The sequence below is a fragment of the Podarcis vaucheri genome (assembly GCF_965113315.1).
Source record: "Podarcis vaucheri genome assembly, chromosome: 15".
In the NCBI taxonomy this organism is placed as follows: domain Eukaryota; kingdom Metazoa; phylum Chordata; class Lepidosauria; order Squamata; family Lacertidae; genus Podarcis; species Podarcis vaucheri.
Genome location: NC_138753.1, coordinates 44,576,641 through 44,596,007, shown reverse-complemented (window position 1 = coordinate 44,596,007; position 19,367 = coordinate 44,576,641). Strand labels below are relative to the sequence as shown.

Below are 19,367 nucleotides of genomic sequence, written 5' to 3'. Positions count from 1 at the left end.
CATTTTAAAATCTTCCCGTGTCCTGGGAAGATTTTAAAATGCTGGGGGTCGGCAGCGCTTCGCTCCCCACCCCCAGCATTTTAAAACGCTGTTCCGAGGTGGGGCGGGGGGGGGCGGGAACACCTGGCCCCGCCGCCCCACTTCGGAAAGCTCTTCCGAAGTGGGGAGGGGGGGCGGGGACACCTGGCCCCTCCGCCCCACTTCGGAAAGCTGTTCCGAAGTGGGGCGGGGGGGGCAGGGACACCTGGCCCCGCCGCCCCACTTCGGAAAGCTCTTCCGAAGTGGGGAGGGGGGTCGGGAACACCTGGCCCCACCGCCCCACTTCGGAAAGCTCTTCCGAAGTGGGGCGGGGGGGCGGGGACACCTGGCCCCGCCGCCCCACTTCGGAAAGCTCTTCCGAAGTGGGGAGGGGGGTCGGGAACACCTGGCCCCACCGCCCCACTTCGGAAAGCTCTTCCGAAGTGGGGAGGGGGGGCGGGGACACCTGGCCCCTCCGCCCCACTTCGGAAAGCTGTTCCGAAGTGGGGCGGGGGGGCGGGGACACCTGGCCCCGCCGCCCCACTTCGGAAAGCTCTTCCGAAGTGGGGCGGGGAAGCGGGGACACCTGGCCCCGCCGCCCCACTTCGGAAAGCTCTTCCGAAGTGGGGAGGGGGGTCGGGAACACCTGGCCCCTCCGCCCCACTTCGGAAAGCTGTTCCGAAGTGGGGCGGGGGGGCGGGGACACCTGGCCCCGCCGCCCCACTTCGGAAAGCTCTTCCGAAGTGGGGAGGGGGGTCGGGAACACCTGGCCCCACCGCCCCACTTCGGAAAGCTGTTCCGAAGTGGGGCGGGGGGGCGGGGACACCTGGCCCCGCCGCCCCACTTCGGAAAGCTCTTCCGAAGTGGGGAGGGGGGTCGGGAACACCTGGCCCCACCGCCCCACTTCGGAAAGCTCTTCCGAAGTGGGGAGGGGGGTCGGGAACACCTGGCCCCGCCGCCCCACTTCGGAAAGCTCTTCCGAAGTGGGGAGGGGGGTCGGGAACACCTGGCCCCGCCGCCCCACTTCGGAAAGCTCTTCCGAAGTGGGGCGGGGAAGCGGGGACACCTGGCCCCGCCGCCCCACTTCGGAAAGCTCTTCCGAAGTGGGGAGGGGGGTCAGGGACACCTGGCCCCGCCGCCCCACTTCGGAAAGTTCTTCCGAAGTGGGGAGGGGGGTCGGGAACACCTGGCCCCGCCGCCCCACTTCGGAAAGCTCTTCCGAAGTGGGGAGGGGGGTCGGGAACACCTGGCCCCGCCGCCCCACTTCGGAAAGCTCTTCCGAAGTGGGGCGGGGGGGCGGGGACACCTGGCCCCGCCGCCCCACTTCGGAAAGCTCTTCCGAAGTGGGGAGGGGGGTCGGGAACACCTGGCCCCGCCGCCCCACTTCGGAAAGCTCTTCCGAAGTGGGGAGGGGGGTCGGGAACACCTGGCCCCGCCGCCCCACTTCGGAAAGCTCTTCCGAAGTGGTAGGGGGGTCGGGAACACCTGGCCCCGCCACCCCACTTCGGAAAGCTCTTCCGAAGTGGGGAGGGGGGTCGGGAACACCTTCTGAAGGCGGGCAGGGGGCGAAAGTCTTTGTCCCCCCCGCCTGCCTTCCCAGGGGCTTTTAAATCGCCCCGGACAGCGGAGAAGTCCTCCGCTGTCCGGAGCGATTTTAAAATGCCGCCCGCCAGCATTTTAAGATAGCCCCGCACAGCGGAGAAGTCCTCCGCTGTCCCAGGGTTTTTTAAAATGCTGGGGGTGGGAAGAAAAGCCCTTGTCCCCCCCCCCAGCCTTCAGAAGAGGTCCGGGGACAGACTGTCCCCGGACCTGGTCTGAAGGTGGTTTCCCTAGGAACGCATTAATTGATTTTCAATGCATTCCTATGGGAAACCGTGCATCGCAAGACGAAAAAACCGCAAGACGAAGAGAATTGCGGAACGAATTAATTTCGTCTTGCGAGGCACCACTGTACTTCTATAGTATTTTAACTTTTGTAGACCACCCCGTTATTTGCTGAAGGCCAGTATAAAAAAAATCTGATAAACAGAGCATTTAAAATAAAAAAAATTTGGACATTGCTTCTTCAAAAACCATAAATTCCAGGAATTACACTTCTTGTTTGGAGGTGGGTACTTGATTTTTGTTATTAAAAACTTCATACAAATGAGCCATTGTTCTTCCTCAGAATCCTTATTTGTGCCCATTTGCTACAGCATTCCTCTTAATGAGCACAAGGATACTATGTGCAGCAGACTCCTTTTACCACAGTGGCAGAACTCTACACAGGCTGGAAGGTGGCCAGGTTTTTACCACTAAGCAAGTAGAAAGCAAGGAAAAATAGTAGCTCCCTGTGACTTTGAGCCTCAAACCCCGGATAGTTTTGCAGCTATGAGAAAGAGAATTTCACAGCAGTAACTACCCCCAAAACAGTGTAGTCACTTCCTCAAGGGGGAGGGAACCGTCATGATTAGCCGCATTGAACAAGTAAATCCACTTGAGGGCACCAGACTCCATATATTATGCATTTGCTAATGACTTAAGAAGGGACAGAATTACAGAAAACTTCAAACCTCCACCAAGATTTCAAAAAAGAAACAAAACAGCCAAACACCCCCCCCCTCAGCCAGTGTTATTCAAATCCACTATGGGAATCCCATGTTCCTGGATAAGGCTCATTTGCAACTGGATCTCCCACTGAAGTCCAATAGTTAAAGAGTTGCTTTTGGTCAGGCAGGTATTATGCAACTTTGGAAAATCCTGAATTTTGTGTATGAAGTCAGCATGAATTCTGGGCCAACCCTCTCCCCGCCCCCCAAAAAACCCTTCTATGCAAATAAAACACTATATTAATAAAACCAAAGTGTGCCGATTAATACCAAATCATGCAAATGTTATGCTTCTTTCTAATTGTGTATATTTTGAACAAAATTTAAATCTTTAAAAACAGCAAGCGCTTAGAAAATATGTAAAATTATGGGGGTCTGGATATCAAAGCAAAGCTTGCACTTAGCAATAAAGGCCACAAATGTGCTAATTATATACACCACAGATTTTACTCAGAATAAATTATGCAAATTTGAATATTTTGTAGATCTCTTCTGAATCTGCTTGCTTCCATTCAGAACTCATTGTTTGAGCTTTTACAGAATTTGGAATCTTGAATTTTTAATTTACAATGAGGAATGCCTGTGGGAAGAAAAATGGTGAAGTAAAAAATAGAAATAACCTAGAGGACAAGAGGACCGTGCTCTCATGACTTTTTTTTGAAGACAGATACCTATGTAAATGTAAAGGGACCCCTGACCATTAGGTCCAGTCGCGGACGACTCTGGGGTTGCGGCGCTCATCTCGCTTTACTGGCCGAGGGAGCCGGCGTACAGCTTCTGGGTCATGTGGCCAGCATGACTTAAGCCGCTTCTGGCAAACCAGAGCAGCGCATGGAAACGCCGTTTACCTTCCTGCCGGAGCAGTACCTATTTATCTACTTGCACTTTGTCGTGCTTTCGAACTGCTAGGTTGGCAGGAGCAGAGACCGAGCAACGGGAGCTCACCCCGTCATGGGGGTTCGAACCCCCAACTTTCTGATCGACAAGCCCTAGGCTCTGTGGTTTAGACCACAGTGCTACCTGCATCCCTTACTTGGCTACGAGTGATCGTCAAAGAAGAAGGGTACTAGTATTCAAATAAAGTGTTATACTAATTGAAACAGCTGAAACATCCCACTTTTCAAGTTACATGGGATTATTTGGCATTTTTGTTCTTGGTGAGTAGTTCTATGTTAGTGGAAAGCTTCCTCTCCTCTCGTACACATGAGGACAAGGCAGTATGCTAGCACTGTGTAGATAAGAAAGGTGTGTGTACATGCAACATGTGCATGTACTCACGCCCTTCCAGCAACAGATGTCTTAAACACTGAGAAATTATTTAAAACCAGAAACCGATAAGAACCAGAAGAGAAGGAAGTGTTCTTCGCAAGCCTTCATCAACAAGCGAGCACAAACTCCCCCCCTTTCATCTTTGTGTAGGAACTTCAAAGCCTATGACTGGGGAAAAGTTTGTGGGTGGGCAGAAGTATTTATCATTAGAACATTACCCTCAATATTCACCAGACAAGGGGGCGGAGGCGGATGCTGCATCAGCCCTTGGCATCAGGCAGGGGGGGGGGTGACCCAAGAGCAAGTGGGTTTCCCCTCAATTCTTTGCAAAGCTGTGACAGACGAACTGGCATCTATTTGCTGCATTTCCCCCCTCTCTAAGAGTGAAGCTGTGTTGGGGCGGTGGGGGCTGTTGGGGGGTATTTGTTGTTGTTTCATACTATGGCAGCCTTTTCGCACAATATGTGACTAAGGTTGCTTACAAGGGAGTCAAGCCCTTCTGCTAAGCTATGTTCTAACGCTGCAAGCAAGAGCCTCAGGTTCACACACCACTTTCCCCTCCTCCTCCTCTGGCCTTTGTCTCTGGTCTTATCTCACTTCTGAACCTAGACTAACTGCAGTTAAACTTAAGGATGTTTTGGAGAACAGACCATCTACAATCACGGCACACTTTCTTAAAACAGTTAATGGTTTGGAGAAAACAAACCATTGTGTGTGTGCATTTGAAAAATAATTATTAGATTTATATCCCCCTCCTAAGGAGCTCAAGGTGACAAAGATGGTTCTTCCATTTTCTCCCCATTTTCTCTTCATAGCAAATTTGTAAGTTAAGCTGAGAGTGTCTGTGGCTGAGGGAATCTGAACCTCAATCTCTCTGGTCTGAGTCTGACATTCTCATCACTAGACCACAATGGCTCCTGAAAATGGAATAAAAAAATTCTTATCTCATCTTTGTGGCTGGAGGTTCTCTCAGGCTCACTGCCATAGCGCAAAATGTTCCTTGGCATGTCCAACACTCCATGTAGATTTCTTTCAGGGCTCTGTTACCTCTGAGGTGGGATTTCTGCTATAAATACAATCTTCACCACAACAGGCATTTACGCAACATGAAGTGGGAAGGAATTGAGAGAAGAGCAACACAGGAAGACTCATCGCTTTGCTTACTACACGATTAAATCCATACATGTGCAACTGCAGCTGCTGTGAAAAGGGAGTTTACACCGTTTTCTCTTGCCAGCTGGGAGTGCCGCATGAAAAGGCAGTCAAATAGCACAGCCTCAAAGTCCTAAGTTACTTTCCACAATTCTTGGGACCTGGAACAATTCCTGGGAACAGATGAGCCAGTAAACCTGTTGCGCAATAATGATAAATAATTACAAAACCATATATGGAAAACAAAATCAAGACCACACCACTGAACAGAGGAGCCTCCGACCACAGCACTCTTGGGTTGTTGCTAACGCATCTTTGTTGCTAATAACTAAAACAGAGAAATTGGGGGGTGGCATGGGAGGGACCCCCTGGGGAGGCATCCCTGGACAATAATGAGCCTCTTACTCATCAGCTCCCACTTCTGTTTGCTTGGGGTTCAGATGTGCATGGGAACACAGGAGTTACAGCACCGGTCCATTGTCTACACGGCTTGGCAGTGGCTTTCAGAGTTCCAGGCAGGGGACAGTTCCTGCCCTACCCACCTTCTGCATGGAAAGCAGATGCTCTACCCCAGAGCTGCAGTCTCTCCCCTGATGATCCTCCTGCTGGCCATAAATTAAACTATACTTTGTCTAGTACCTCTTCTAAGTGCTCAGAATGCATTCTTATGTTATCTCAACCACCCCTTCATCAGCTCTCTAAGGCAGGCCAGTAGAGGGAGGGGGAGAGCAGGGCTCAGGGAAGAAAAGCTGCTTGCCTAAAGCCACCCAGTCAACTCCTGGTCCCGCTGCCATTTCTGACAGACTTCCTGTTAATGCTCTTCAATGCTACACTACACTGAACTCAGGAAAGGGCCAAGGAACCCTCTACAACTGTAGTTAAAATATTACAAAACCTTACATAAAGAACTGCCCTTATTTATTTCCCTTTTTAAACAGGTTCTGATTCAATGTTTTTAGCAGCAAGCTATAAAAAAATTGCCCAGTAGCACCTTAGAGACCAACTAAGTTTGTTCTTGGTATAAGCTTTCGTGTGCATGCACACTTCTTCAGATATGCACATGAAAGCTTATACCAAGAACAAACTTAGTTGGTCTCTAAGGTGCTACTGGGCAATTTTTTTATTTTTTTATATACTTCGACTGTGTCAGACCAATACGGCTGCCTACCTGAATTCAGCAGCAAGCTGACATTCAGAAAACCTAAAGAGGTGAAGCTCTTCCTGGTCTGGAGGTTTGTTAGTCTGATGGTCTAATAATGTGCCTTCAGTCTTATTATCAGAACACTAGGAAGGACTCTCTTTTAAAAATCTGTACACTTGAGCAGTTCCCTGAAAGAAGAGGGTGGCATTCTCAGTCTGTTCATCTTTTTCTCTCACACACATATACTTCTGCTCACAATGAGAAAAATAGTTTCCTTCGGGGCTTTTTTTTCTAGAAGAAGAGGTGCCAGAATGTGTTGACCATATTTAAGGTGGAGCATCCACCAAAGGTTGTTGAGGCTTTCAGGGCCATTAGCCTCCAAGAGCGGAAACATTGGCAAAGGCGCCAATCAAACAGGCAGGAAAACCCCCGGCCTAAACCAGTGATAACGGATGGCATTAAAAGCATCCACCGCTTCTGGTTTCATTCAGAAAATGAAAACATCTGTCAGCCACACATAAGCCTCTTCCAAAGGCCTGCAGCACAGCAAGATATTTTGACTCTCAAAAAGGTACACGAAGAGAAGAGAACAGAAATAGATATTCCACTGAGTAATACAACACCGTAGAAAATCAAATAAACTTAATGAGGCATGGGTGGAAAGGGAGAGATCCTGAAAAGAAGACCGGCTGGATGAATGAGCGGTCTGGGGGTGGCGCTCAGTCCATTTACAACTTGCATGCTTTCAGCCTGAGTTCATTCCTGCTCTGACCTTAAAGGCCGAGGGACGATCTGACGGGTGGGTTCCGGCTGCAGGCTAGGAAATAGAGGTCATGCACACAGGTCTTTATTTAAGCAGACCCCAACAAGGCAATGGGGTCTATTGATTACAGCCCCGAGTTAGGACTCCTCAGAGGTCTAAATCTAAAACCTGGCTCAGCTGACTTTCTTTAGAGAAGCTGCTTCTCCTTTCAGCTTGTGCCTTGTACACAAATGGTCCAGAAATCTGCCCAGGCACAACACACAGAATCTGGTGACAAACTCATAACCCCTTTTAGACTGCAACCCTACATGCACTTACATGAGAGGAAGTCTCTTTGAACACAGTGGGGCTTACTTCTATGTAGACATGCATAGGATTGCACTGGCAATCAAGAGGGAAACATTAGCATTCAAATTCCCAATCACTATCAGCTGCAGTGTGTAGGTGTGTCGCATGAATGCTCCCTGCGCTCCTCCCAGGGCTGGAAAGGAGTTAGTTTAACCTTCAGTTTGCCAGTAAAACTGTCAGAATATGATGCATGTCTAAAACGTGTGTCACCAACATGAAAAGTTTCAAAAGCTCTGCTCTAGATATACCTTGACTATGAAGAAGTGCTTATTACCATGTGATGCTTCTTCCTAAATTTAGTGAAACATCCATGTTTTTATTCTTATAGCTAGGTGGGTGTTAATTCTGTATTCTTACAACTCTGGAGTTCAATTTCAGAGAAAACTGGAAAAACACACACAGACAAAGTGCTAGGGGTCAAAGTGACCCTGTGAAAGTGCTGCTTAAATTATTTAGTTTTTCTTCATGACCACAGAGGCTTAGCTCAGAACCTGTCCTTTTCATTACTTGTGAGAAAGGAGCATAGAAGGTAAAACACAGCATATTGGATCTTCCCACAATAGACAAATGACTCGGTTTCCTTAACAGGGCTACAAACTGTAATGGGGGTCAACAGTCCCTCTCAGGTTTACAAAACCCCTTGACAAGCCTGAATTTTAAAACATGCCCCTCCCCGCCCCCAGTTAAAACCTTTTTTGTAATCTACCAAAATTGTTCCCCCGCCCATCATGGCTAGCATTTCACACAATGCTTACTAATTCTGCTTTGGGGGTCATTGTGACCCCAACTGCATCTGCAAATGTTTGCAAGCTAACTGCACCCGTACCTAAGCAGGAGGCCAGACGCAGTGACAACTCTCAAAAGCTGACCGCTTTTCTCCGTTCACAAAAGACCTCTACAATAACTGTTGTTGAGGGTTGCTCTTAGGCATCAATGTACCATTCATCATCCATTGCTCACAATGTAGGCTAGACAGTGGTTGAGAAAACAAGCACCACATCTACCGTACACATCTATCCCATATATGACAACTAAAAACTGCCCCCCCCCCCCGTGTGCTACCAGGCCACTAATCTAGAAGTGCCAACAGTGCTGTTTTGGGTTTTTAAGAAGGTTTGAGATGTCTAAGCAATGTAACAAAGCAAGGAAGAAGAGAAGAAGAGTTTGGATTTGATATCCCGCTTTATCCCTACCCAAAGGAGTCTCAAAGCGGCTAACATTCTCCTTTCCCTTCCCTCCCCACAACAAACACTCTGTGAGGTGAGTGGGGCTGAGAGACTTCAGAGAAGTGTGACTGGCCCAAGGTCACCCAGCAGCTGCATGTGGAGGAGCTGGGAAGCGAACCCGGTTCCCCAGATTACGAGTCCACCGCTCTTAACCACTACACCACACTGGCTCCCTAGGAAGGGCAATGATTCTCCAGTGCATAATTGTGCAGCAATCTCAGGATAAAATGAAAGATGGTGTGGACACGCATCACCAGATGATCATCTCACACACACTTCAACCCTATTTGAAACCACAGTAAACAGAATGCCCCCAATATATGTCTCTTCCTAATAGACCTGTGCCTGGAGTTGATCAAATCATGGGCTGAGTCTACATTCTAGCTTGCTCTTGTAACCTTGTCATTGGAGGTCCTTGCCTGTGGACGTCAAATGACTGGCTACCAGAGAGAGAGCCAGTCCCAATGGAGTTCTGCCTGGTATCATTGCTGTTACTTTCTATTTAGCCTTTGAATGGGTTGAGCTAATGTGATTTCTTTGTGTTTCACCATGTAGCTTGCCAAATTGCCTTTCTTGTTGCTAAATTATTTAATATGCTGCTTTTAAGTTAAACTGTTTTTGAAAAATTCTGCATTCTTTTTCTCTGCCATTGCTTTGTATTCTTATTAAGTTTTGATTATTTTTATGGCATTTTGTTATGCCACCTTGAATGCAAATTGGAAGAGAATACACAGATTTTTTAAACAAAACAAATATCAATGTCCATATGATATAAAGGATCTCCCCCTTCCTCCATGGGTGGGAAAAACCAGAGGAAAAGGAAGGGATGCTGTAAGGGACAGGGAAGGGGAGGAGAAAGGTGGTGGGGAGGATGTAGAACATTACATGCCGTATATACTCGAGTATAAGCCGACCCGAATATTAGCCGAGGCACCTAATTTTACCACAAAAAACAGGGAAAACTTATTGACTCGAGCATAAGCCGGTTCACCACACCACAAACCTCCTGGTGGGCGGAGTGTGTGTGTGTGCGCATGCGCCCACGGCAGAGGGGGCTTCTCTCTCCCCCCCAGCCCTCCCACCCAAGGTGCTGCCGAGAGGCAGAGGCTGGTGGCGGCAGCGGCGGAGGAAGAACAAGCAGCCCAAAAGGGCTGCTTTCGAGCTGCTCGTTCCTCCTTCACCGCCGCCGACAGGGACCCTCACTTGAGTATAAGAAGAGGGGGACTTTTTCAGCATTAAAAATGTGCTGGAAAAGTTGGCTTATACTCAAGTATATACGGTATGTTTGTAGTTGTTTCATTCTGGGTCATTCCACGCCAAACCACCTGATTTTAATCTGTGCTCTCACGGCTCAGATTTTCTTCAATATTTTTTTTTTAATGTGTAAAGGTAAAGGGACCCCTGACCATTAGGTCCAGTTGTGGCCGACTCTGGGGTTGCGGCGCTCATCTCGCTTTACTGGCCAAGGGAGTCCCTTTACCTTTACATAGGTATCTACACATCAAAAAAAATCTGAAGAAAATCTGAGTCTTGAGAGCACATGGCACCAGGTGATTTGGTATGGAACCTTCTTCTTTTGTCAAACTGTAGCGAAACTTAAAGACCCCTTGCATGTTGATGCTGCAGTCTTCCTCCTCCTCTCATCCCTTCTATCCCCACAGGGCTTTGGTCTGTGTCTATTGGATATTCCAACACAGATTGATGGCCTCTATATATGGCATTCACTTCTTTCTTACTGAAGTACTACTGAACAGCTTTGTTGTTTAGGTTGCATTAAGGAAAATAAAGCAGATACTTATGCAACAGACTGCCTGAGTCATACCTGAGCCCGGATCAGAGATTCAAAACTTGGCTTGAAGTAATTGATGCGGCTGCTGTAGAATTTCGGCATCTCTTCCAGAAGCTGCTTGTTCTTAGCCTCAAATTCGTCTTTCACTGGCCTCAGTTCTTCCCGCGCCTGGAAGAACAGAAAAGGTAGTGGAAGAAGAGGACCACAAAGTGTTATGCTTCACCTCCTCCTCAACAGTCAGTGAGACTATCCTCCCATGTTCAGTACCAAATGTAGTTTAGCCAAGAAGCTCCTTTTAATCCTTAGCATATGAAATGGCCCTCAGCCCTTAGAGAGGGAAGATGCATAGGAGCAAACATGGTTGGACCAAATATTTGCTTCTTTCCATTTTAGGATGAAGGTAGTGCTTTAAGGTCTTCCAAAATATTTTCCAAAAAAATCACTTACTGTTGAGAATGGTTTGCCTTCTTGATAATGTTCACCTGACCTAATGCTCATATCCTTTGTTGACTAGGGCTTCTTCGTCTTAGCCAGTCAGGGATCACATATTGAACATAACCACATTACAATGTTACACAGCCAGTCAGATCTGTTTATATGCTGACATCAATAGGACAAAGTTAATTTAGAAGAAGAAGAAGAAGAGTTTGGATTTGATATCCCACCTTTCACTCCCCTTCAGGAGTCTCAAAGCGGCTAACAATCTCCTTTCCCTTCCTCCCCCACAACAAGCACTCTGTGAGGTGAGTGGGGCTGAGAGACTTCACAGAAGTGTGACTGGCCCAAGGTCACCCAGCAGCTGCAGGTGGAGGAGCGGAGACGCGAACCCGGTTACCCAGATTACGTGACTACCGCTCTTAACCACTACACCACACTGGCTCTCATTTAGAATGGCCATGCTTCCTAAACTGGCCTCAAGGGTGATCCCAAGCCAATCAGGACTATGATGGCAAAATAACTTATTGTACTGCCTATTGCCGAAAGACACCGGGGGGGGGGAGTGGGGAGTGTATGTGTGCGCGCACATGTGCCTTCTGATACAGATGAAAATGTTTGTGAAAACGGTGCCCCTCCCCTCTTGGCACAGCCCTACTTGAAATTCCGGGGGGAGGGGGAGAACCCTCCCTGCTTAGTCATCAAGACAAAGGAGCTCACTTTGGCACATCCTTAGTTTTATGCATGCATACACAGCATCCTAAGCTTCTTTACTATAAAGCTTGAATTCTCCTTCCTTAATGTTGATATGGTAATTCTTTAACACAATGCCCAATTTATAGAGTTATTAAGAATTTGCATTCTTCAGTGAAAGCCAATCTCTTAAGAGGCTCCAGCATACATAGGGAAGTGGGTTAGCAACATTAGATTCAGAGCTGCTTCATCATTTATATGGCAATCCATTCACCCCTGATACCCCACCAGTTTGCTGCAAGAAACTTCAAAGTGTGAAATGTGAGCGCTTCCATTTAAGCGCCTAGGGACTGGCTGCAGCTCCCTAGGGAGAGTTTAGGGGTGTACATCCTATCTTCTCCAGGATGCCAATACAGCCGCAGCAAACACAACTGCCACACCAAATGCAAAGTAGCGCTTAGTGAGTTAGGAAACTAAAACTGCCATCCTAAATACAATTCTCTTAACACCAGCTTAAGACCAGCTTAACCGGAAGACCTTTTTACTTTAGTCTTACCCCCACTTTCAAAACAGATTAATGGCCCTTTTCAATATTCCTGTTTGACACAGGAGTCATCTCATAAGACATCTCAAGATCTCAATAAATCTTAGAATCATAGAGTTGGAAGAGACTACAAGGGCCATTGAGTCCAACCCCCTGCCAAGCAGGAAACACCATCAGAGCACTTGCTGGATTATTTCATACAAAAAAGTACTGAGGGGAATTTGGCAGCCATTCTGTGATGTGTGCTCACAACTCTGAACTGTGTACTTATACTTGCAGGATATTTAGAGGCAAAGGAGTCACTCCTGCAGGAAGGGTGGCAGAAATGTGAAATGGAAAAGTCCCTTGTGGCTGCAACAACAGCAACCAAGATACAAATGGGAGCTGAGCACCTAATGGACATATGCAGTTCTAAAGATTGATTTTCTTTTAAATGAAGATATTGGCCTCATTCATATACAACACTGGCCATGAACCATGGTTAGAGAAATTAGCCTCTGCACAAGCTGTGTGCAGGTAGGTGCCTGTAACTCAAGCACTCCTCGTTTTGCTCATCGCTTTCCAGAGCAGGGAAACAAACCACGGAGAAGCTGGGTTAGGGTTACATGTGAACCTGTTTATGTGGCTTGCTTCTCTCCAGATAAAGCACAAGTGGAAACCAAAGTTTGTTATTGGATTCTCAAACCACGAGTGCTGGGTTGCATGCTAGTGCTAAGTTAGCTGCTCTGTGATAGCTCAGGAAAAGGCTAGTTGCCCTGATGATGGTTTGTGGCCGGTACTGCATCCAAATGTATCCTCTGTGTGAAAACTAGATTTCTCTGTAGGTAAGCTATTCACACCAAAACACACCAGAACGCTCTAGATTGTTGGTCGAATCCACCCAAATTCCAGCTCAAAACTAAATATTAAAAAACAAACACCTCAGAGTTATGGATAAGCACATGTAAAAGAGTCCCAGGACAACCAGTAAAATGTTACCCTGCACCTGCAAAACCTCCAAATCCTCTCTGGCTGTGAGCCTATGAACCCCCTTCCCTCTTGGCTCAGTACCTGGTGCAACTTGGTCAGGATGGGTCCCGTCTTCTCCTTCTCTTCATACTTCTCCACCTTAGATTGCAGCCTCTTGTAATCCTGCAGAGTTTGTTCCCGCCGCTTCACTGCCATATTCAGGCTGGGGAAAACACCACTGAATCTGTAACAAATAAAGTGGGGTAAAATTATGATTACTGTGTCCTCATGACACTTATCCTGATTGTCCATTGAGAGCTTAGCTTAGTGACTTGCTTCCATTTTCTTTTTGGCCTTTTTCAGAAACTGCTCAAGGCAAGGAATATTGCTACTGCCCCCCCCCCCCGCAGCATTTTATCCACACGACAACCTTAGATTCAGAGAGTGAAAAAGGGACCTTGAAGGTCATCTTTTCAAATCGCTGTTCAAAGCAGAATTCACCTCCAGCTCCAGCAGAGGAGAGCCCACCCCCAGGCCCCCCCCCCACACCCCTGCCCCGCCCACACTTCCAGTGGTCCCTCACTTTCTTAGAACCTCCATCAGATCTGTAGCACTGGGCTGAAAGCTTTTCATTTATATCCTGACGCAGAAATGTGAAATGCTTTTTTACCGCTGAATAGAAATATAGAAATTTGTTCTCCTTCCGACCAGATCAGATCCCTTTTTGGACTCCTGAACAAAAACAACAACAACACATTTTCCCTTGTGGCGCATTGTGTGGCCATTCCTCTTTCACGTCTGTCACCTCCACCCCTTCTGTCTCCACCCACACCTCCAGTCAATTTGCCAGTCCATTGCTGTCCATTTTCGGTTCTCTGCCCCACATATTAATTTTTTAAAATTGTGCCCCGCTTTAGTGCTCATACAGGCATTGCAATCAACTACATATATGTGAGTGAAAGCAGTTTCCCTTTCCTGTGCCAATGCGTGCAAGCACAATGTAAAAGTTGGAAATGACTGGGGAACATACACTGTCCAAATTTTCTCCTTCCTTCCCTGCCACCGCCACATTAAGGGCTGTGTAGGTGGTCTTCTTTTAATGGCAATTAAATTATTGTCTATTTTTACCTTGTGCTTGTTGGACTCCCCCTTGGAGGTTCCAGAGAAGTGACAACATGATATTGTGTGCATGTGTGCAGGAACACAATGGACCACAAGAAGCCCTGACAAAGAGCAACAGAAAAGAAGAGCAGCTATGCTGAAGCGCAAGTGGAAGAAGTATGGACAGGCCCTAACAGCTCCTACCATGAGAGTGTTGAACTCTGTTTCACTGCAATTTCTACCCACTACTCCTATTGCTGTCCTCTAGAGCTACAGAGATGTAGGTTAGGCTAAAAGATGGTGACTGGCCCAAGGTCACTTAAAAGCCTTTGAGGACTAGCAGGGATTTTCATTGGGCCTCCTCAATCTGAGTCCAAGAAAAATTGGGTGAAACTGTCAGTACCTCAGCTCTCAGTCAGAGGTAACTGGCCTCCCCCGGGCAACCGACTGAGATACTTGTTGGCCTTCCCATCTGCGTCTCCCGGCAGGATACAGGCAAGGTCACAAATCGGCGATCCTCCTCAGACGTGAGAAGAACACACCATCCTCCCTCTCCCTGCATTCCCCCAGGGAGGGGAAAAGAGACAGACAGGAGTCTATTTACATGTCTTTATTCCTGTCATTTCAGCAGTACAGAGAAACGTGACTGCACTCTCCAGACTCCAGCAGTAGAGTCACAACTCCACCCCTGTACTTCCAGTACAGGTCAGATGACACTCTGAGCTAACATCCAGTGCTCAGTACAGAGAATGGACTGTCCCTTTTTCCAACAGTACAGTTCCAGACAACAACATCCTGTTTTGCATTCCAGCCACCTGCAGCTGGCTTTTGCATTGCTGCTTTTTTCCAACAGAAACCCATGGTAAGCACAAAGCATGAAATGTTTTACAATATCCCATGCAGCTGGATGCTGTGTGGAAGGACATGTAACTATGCCACCATCACTGCCAAGGAACATCTAAGGCAGCAAGCCACATTTGATAAGATTCATCAGGAGTTTCCTTCTACCTGGGCTTGAATTGCCAGCCCACCTGCCTCACTGCCATTAAATCAGGGGCAGCAAACACAGAGCCATCCAGATGTTGGCCAGGGGCCATGGCAGTTCAAGAGCATCTGGGGGGGGGCACCATGTTGGCCTTAGGCACACATCCTTCCAACTAGCAAGAAAGAATACCAAGAAACTACTGTGTCAACTATCCATGCTAATTTCTTGTTTTAGATGTTCACTAGGAGTTTTGATAGAAAAGAGGCAGTATCAGAATAAATATCCCCTAACACGAGTTGGAGCCATTAGCTATCTGAACTGGCTCCAATTAACCAGCCCACTAGCATGTGGAGATAGAACCACACTTGTTTGAAAGGACAAGGAAACTGAAGTCACCTAACCGAGGGGGCTTCAACAGCACTTCCAAGTCTGTCCCAAGGTATATTCAGTTAACAGGAACTGTATTTGAGACAGGAAGCTTGGTGAGAGAGATAAACAACCTAAGCCCTCTTCCATAAATTTGATCTGTCTTCTTCCCAACATTATTTTGGCAACCTCTCCTTGTCATTTTTAGCTTCTTTGTAAGTTTTTCATTTAAAGTAATCTGCCACACCTTATGGTACCATGTCTAAGAGTTGTCCTTTCCAATCCCTTCCAAAATCTGGCTATTGCTAGCCTGACCACTGCCAGTAAATATCCAATTAATCATTTAAAGCACGGGTGTCAAACACAAGGCCTGTGGGCCGAATCCGGCCCGCCAGACCTCGTCATGTGGCCCGCGTAGCCGCCGTTCTCGCTGCTGTTCTCGCCCGTCCAGTGCACCATCGCCTGGTTGTGCGCTGCGTCACCTTTCAGCACGAAGGAGGTGGTGAGCAGAGAGGCCGCCTCCGGAGGTCCCCCACCGGCGCGACCCCGCAGGCCGCCCGCCTCGTCCCACGGGCTGCCGCGCCTCTCCAGAGGGGGGGGGAGGCTTCGCAAGGCTAAAGAGGAAGCCAGGGCAGCGAGCGCGATCCATCCCGTTCGCTGCTCTGGCTTCCTCTTTAGACTTGTGCGCCTCTCCAGCGGGGGGGAGGGGGAGAGGAGGCTTCGCAAGGCTAAAGAGGGAGCCAGGGCAGGGAACGCGATCCATCCCGTTCGCTGCTCTGGCTTCCTCTTTAGACTTGCGCGCCTCTCCGGGGGGGGGGGGGAGGCTTCGCAAGGCTAAAGAGGAAGCCAGGGCAGCGAGCGAGATCCATCCCCTCTTTAGCCTTGCCTGCCTCTCCAGCTGCAAGAGATCTACCAGAGGTAGATCTTAACCCTTGCCTCACCTGGGAGCTTCTCTGGGCAGGAATTCCCTTAGCTTAAGTGGGGTGGGGGAAGTGTGGCAGGTAGGGGGGTACCTGCCTAGACACTGAAGCCACATGTCTCTCAGATGAAAATTGGGAGTGGGCATTGTGTGAAGTGGTCTGATGGTGGGCATTGTGTGAAGTGCTCTGATGGTGTTTCCTACTTGGCAGGGGGTTGGACTCGATGGCCCTTGTGGTCTATTCCAACTCTATGATTCTATGATTCTAAGTGGCTGTGGATCTCCTGCTGCAGAACTGTAGGACTGTATAGAGTTGGGAGGGCCACCCGAGGGTCATCTAGCCCAGCCCCCTCACAATGTAGGAATCACAGCTAAAGAACGCCAGACAGATGGTCCCCCAACCGCTGCTTAAAAGCCTCCAGTGGTGGAGACCCCAAACACCTTCTGAGGTCATAGAATTGCAGGGTTGGAAGGGAACCCCAGGAGTCATCTAGTCCAGCCCCGGTGGACAGCGGGCGCAATCCATCCCGTTGTGCAAGACTAAAGATGCTGCGCAAGGCTAAAGAGGAAGCCAGGGCAGAGAGTGCCTGCCCTGGACTGCCTTGTCTTCTTCTTTAGCCGCGCTGGAGAGGTTTAGCTCCTGGCTGGAGAGGTTGCGCGGCTATAGATCCTGCACGCTGTCTTGGCTTCTTTGCTCTTTGGGGCTGGTGGGGGAACCCGGGCTTCCCCCGCAGCCCCAAGAAGCTCTGGGAGAAGCAGACAGGCTGCACGCAGCCTGTCCGTTGCTCTTTGGGGCTGGGGGGGAGGGATAATATTTTTTTCCTTGATTTTCCCCTGTAAAAACTAGGTGCGTCCTGTGGTCCGGTGCGTCCATTAGAGCGAAAAATATGGTAAAAGCCCATCAACTTCAGGGGTCTCAGCCTGCTCAAATATTTTAGGCCGATACAACCGGCCCTTTGAGGGTGACCAAACTGCTGGTGCGGCCCCCGATGAATTTGAGTTTGACACCCCTGCTTTAAAGTGAGCATTCAAGTTTTCACCTTGAATTAAATTCAACAGGGCTACCTCACTTGTCTTTTGTCTTTTTCTCCTCCCAACATTATATCCTCACCATTATACTATCATTATTATGAGTATGTTCTGAACACCTTACACGAGAAAAGTGACTAATATTATTACTTTTACAGTCCTTTCCCACACACAACAGACATTTAAAAGTCTTATTAACTTGGTTTGCATCTACCTTATGAGATAGACCGAGAGATCCAACTTGCACAAAGGCAAACCTGAGCTACTTTACGCATTCTATAATTATATAAACATAACTTTATACATTATATGGAGCTGTCTGATCTGTGTCCTCATAGAGAATGCCCTGTTCCACAGATTACTTAGCCTAAGGTTTCTTACAGCCATGGGAGTAATGTGAGAACTAATCCTACATCTAAATTAATTTTTAGCTCTCCCCATCCTGAAGGCTCAGAAAAGATAATGACAGATACACTCACACATACACAATATCCAGTTTAAATTCAAGTTTTGCAAGATGCATCAATTGCTTGTTAAGGGAAAGATGCTGGCAAAGAACACAATTACATTCCTTCGTTAACTCCAGCAGTGTCTTTTTAGAGGTGTCCAATAACTTTAAAATTGCTAGTTTCACACAAAACTAGTTAAAAATAGTTGAAAGTCTTCCAGCTGCCCCTGAGGGCCCCAACATTTATTTCAATTATACAGTCAAATTTCTCATGTCTTCAAACAAAAATTTTACTCCATGGTATGACTTAATTCAAGTATCTTACCAACAATGGTTTGCAATAATCATATGGTCCGTTCAGACATAATATTCCCAATCCTGATTGGCAAAAGAGCCACAATGTGTAGAATGTGTTCTTAATGTTGGGATCTTTTGACAAAGGGTGGTATATAAATTGAAACATCATCAACTCCTGCCTCATCCAGAAACACCTGAATGGTTCAGAAGTGCTTAGGTGATTTCATTTTCAAGTTTAGCTAACAATGATTTAGAGTTGCTTGGATGCTTTCATTTCCATCTGTTCAATACTACAGCACAGGGGCCCTCTGGAAAAAGAGGAATGACAGCAACTACAGTGGTACCTCGGGTTACAAACACTTCAGGTTACAGACTCCGCTAACCCAGAAATAGTACCTTGGGTTAAGAACTTTGCTTCAGGATGAGAACAGAAATCGTGCTCTGGCAGCGCGGCAGCAGCAGGAGGCCCCATGAGCTAAAGTGGTACCTCAGGCTAAGAACAGTTTCAGGTTAAGAACGGACCTCCGGAACGAATTAAGTACTTAACCCGAGGTACCACTCTTATATTACATCATTTCAAATATCATGTCAACTCATTGCTGGCATAAATCAAGGGGGCAGAACTAGTCAAGTCATGATTTTCAAACCTGGTTTGCTAGCAGATTGCGAATCATGGTTTATCATTACACTAAATCACAATTTAAATATTCTTAACCATAGTTTAGTGTAATGTCTTAAAAAGGCTATGTTCTAAAATAAACAACAACAGCAATAATCAAGTCTAGATAGGAAGCAGTTTACCAAAAGGGACTGGATTCAAAGGACTAAATGCAGAAACTAACAGCAGTGGTTTTCCTGGGCAATTTTTACAGTTTCAAGGTGGCTTAGGATTCATTTGATCCTTCCCACTTTTGTGGACAATTTGTATAACCGCACATATCAGAGAGGTGCAAGAAACCTGCCAAATTTATGAAGGATAGATGCAAGAGTGTTTGCGCTAGTTGCCTTTAAATATGATTTGGGGGCGGGGAACTTAAAAGAGATATTTAAAAAATATGTCTAAATTGCTTCTGAGGCTCCTGGTTCAGTTTGGGGTGATTTGGAGGGATTTGACTTCAGTTTAGATAAGTCCCAAATCTTTCCAAAACAGTCCAACTCAGCTTGGGGTTGGTGTCTGACTTCAGTGCAAACATTTAGCTTTTACTGCCACGAAGCAGAATGCCTACATAATAAACACAAACACTCTCAAATCCTCAGCAGTCTAATGAACACCAAAACCCACAGAACACACAGAGCTGCTAAAATAGA

General features: G+C 47.4%; 1 protein-coding gene across 5 annotated transcripts in view; it reads right to left on the bottom strand.

Moving 5' to 3' along the window:
• BIN3 (bridging integrator 3) overlaps window positions 1-19,367 on the bottom strand; it is a 147,682-nt gene that overhangs the window by 7,062 nt on the left and 121,253 nt on the right. For all 5 annotated transcript variants that reach the window (XM_082200663.1, XM_082200666.1, XM_082200667.1 and 2 more), the window contains 2 exons: window positions 13,017-13,158; window positions 10,328-10,462 (listed from right to left, as the gene is read on the bottom strand). In XM_082200663.1, the coding sequence (XP_082056789.1) occupies window positions 10,328-10,462; window positions 13,017-13,158 (277 nt within the window). The remainder of the gene's footprint in view (window positions 1-10,327; window positions 10,463-13,016; window positions 13,159-19,367) is intronic.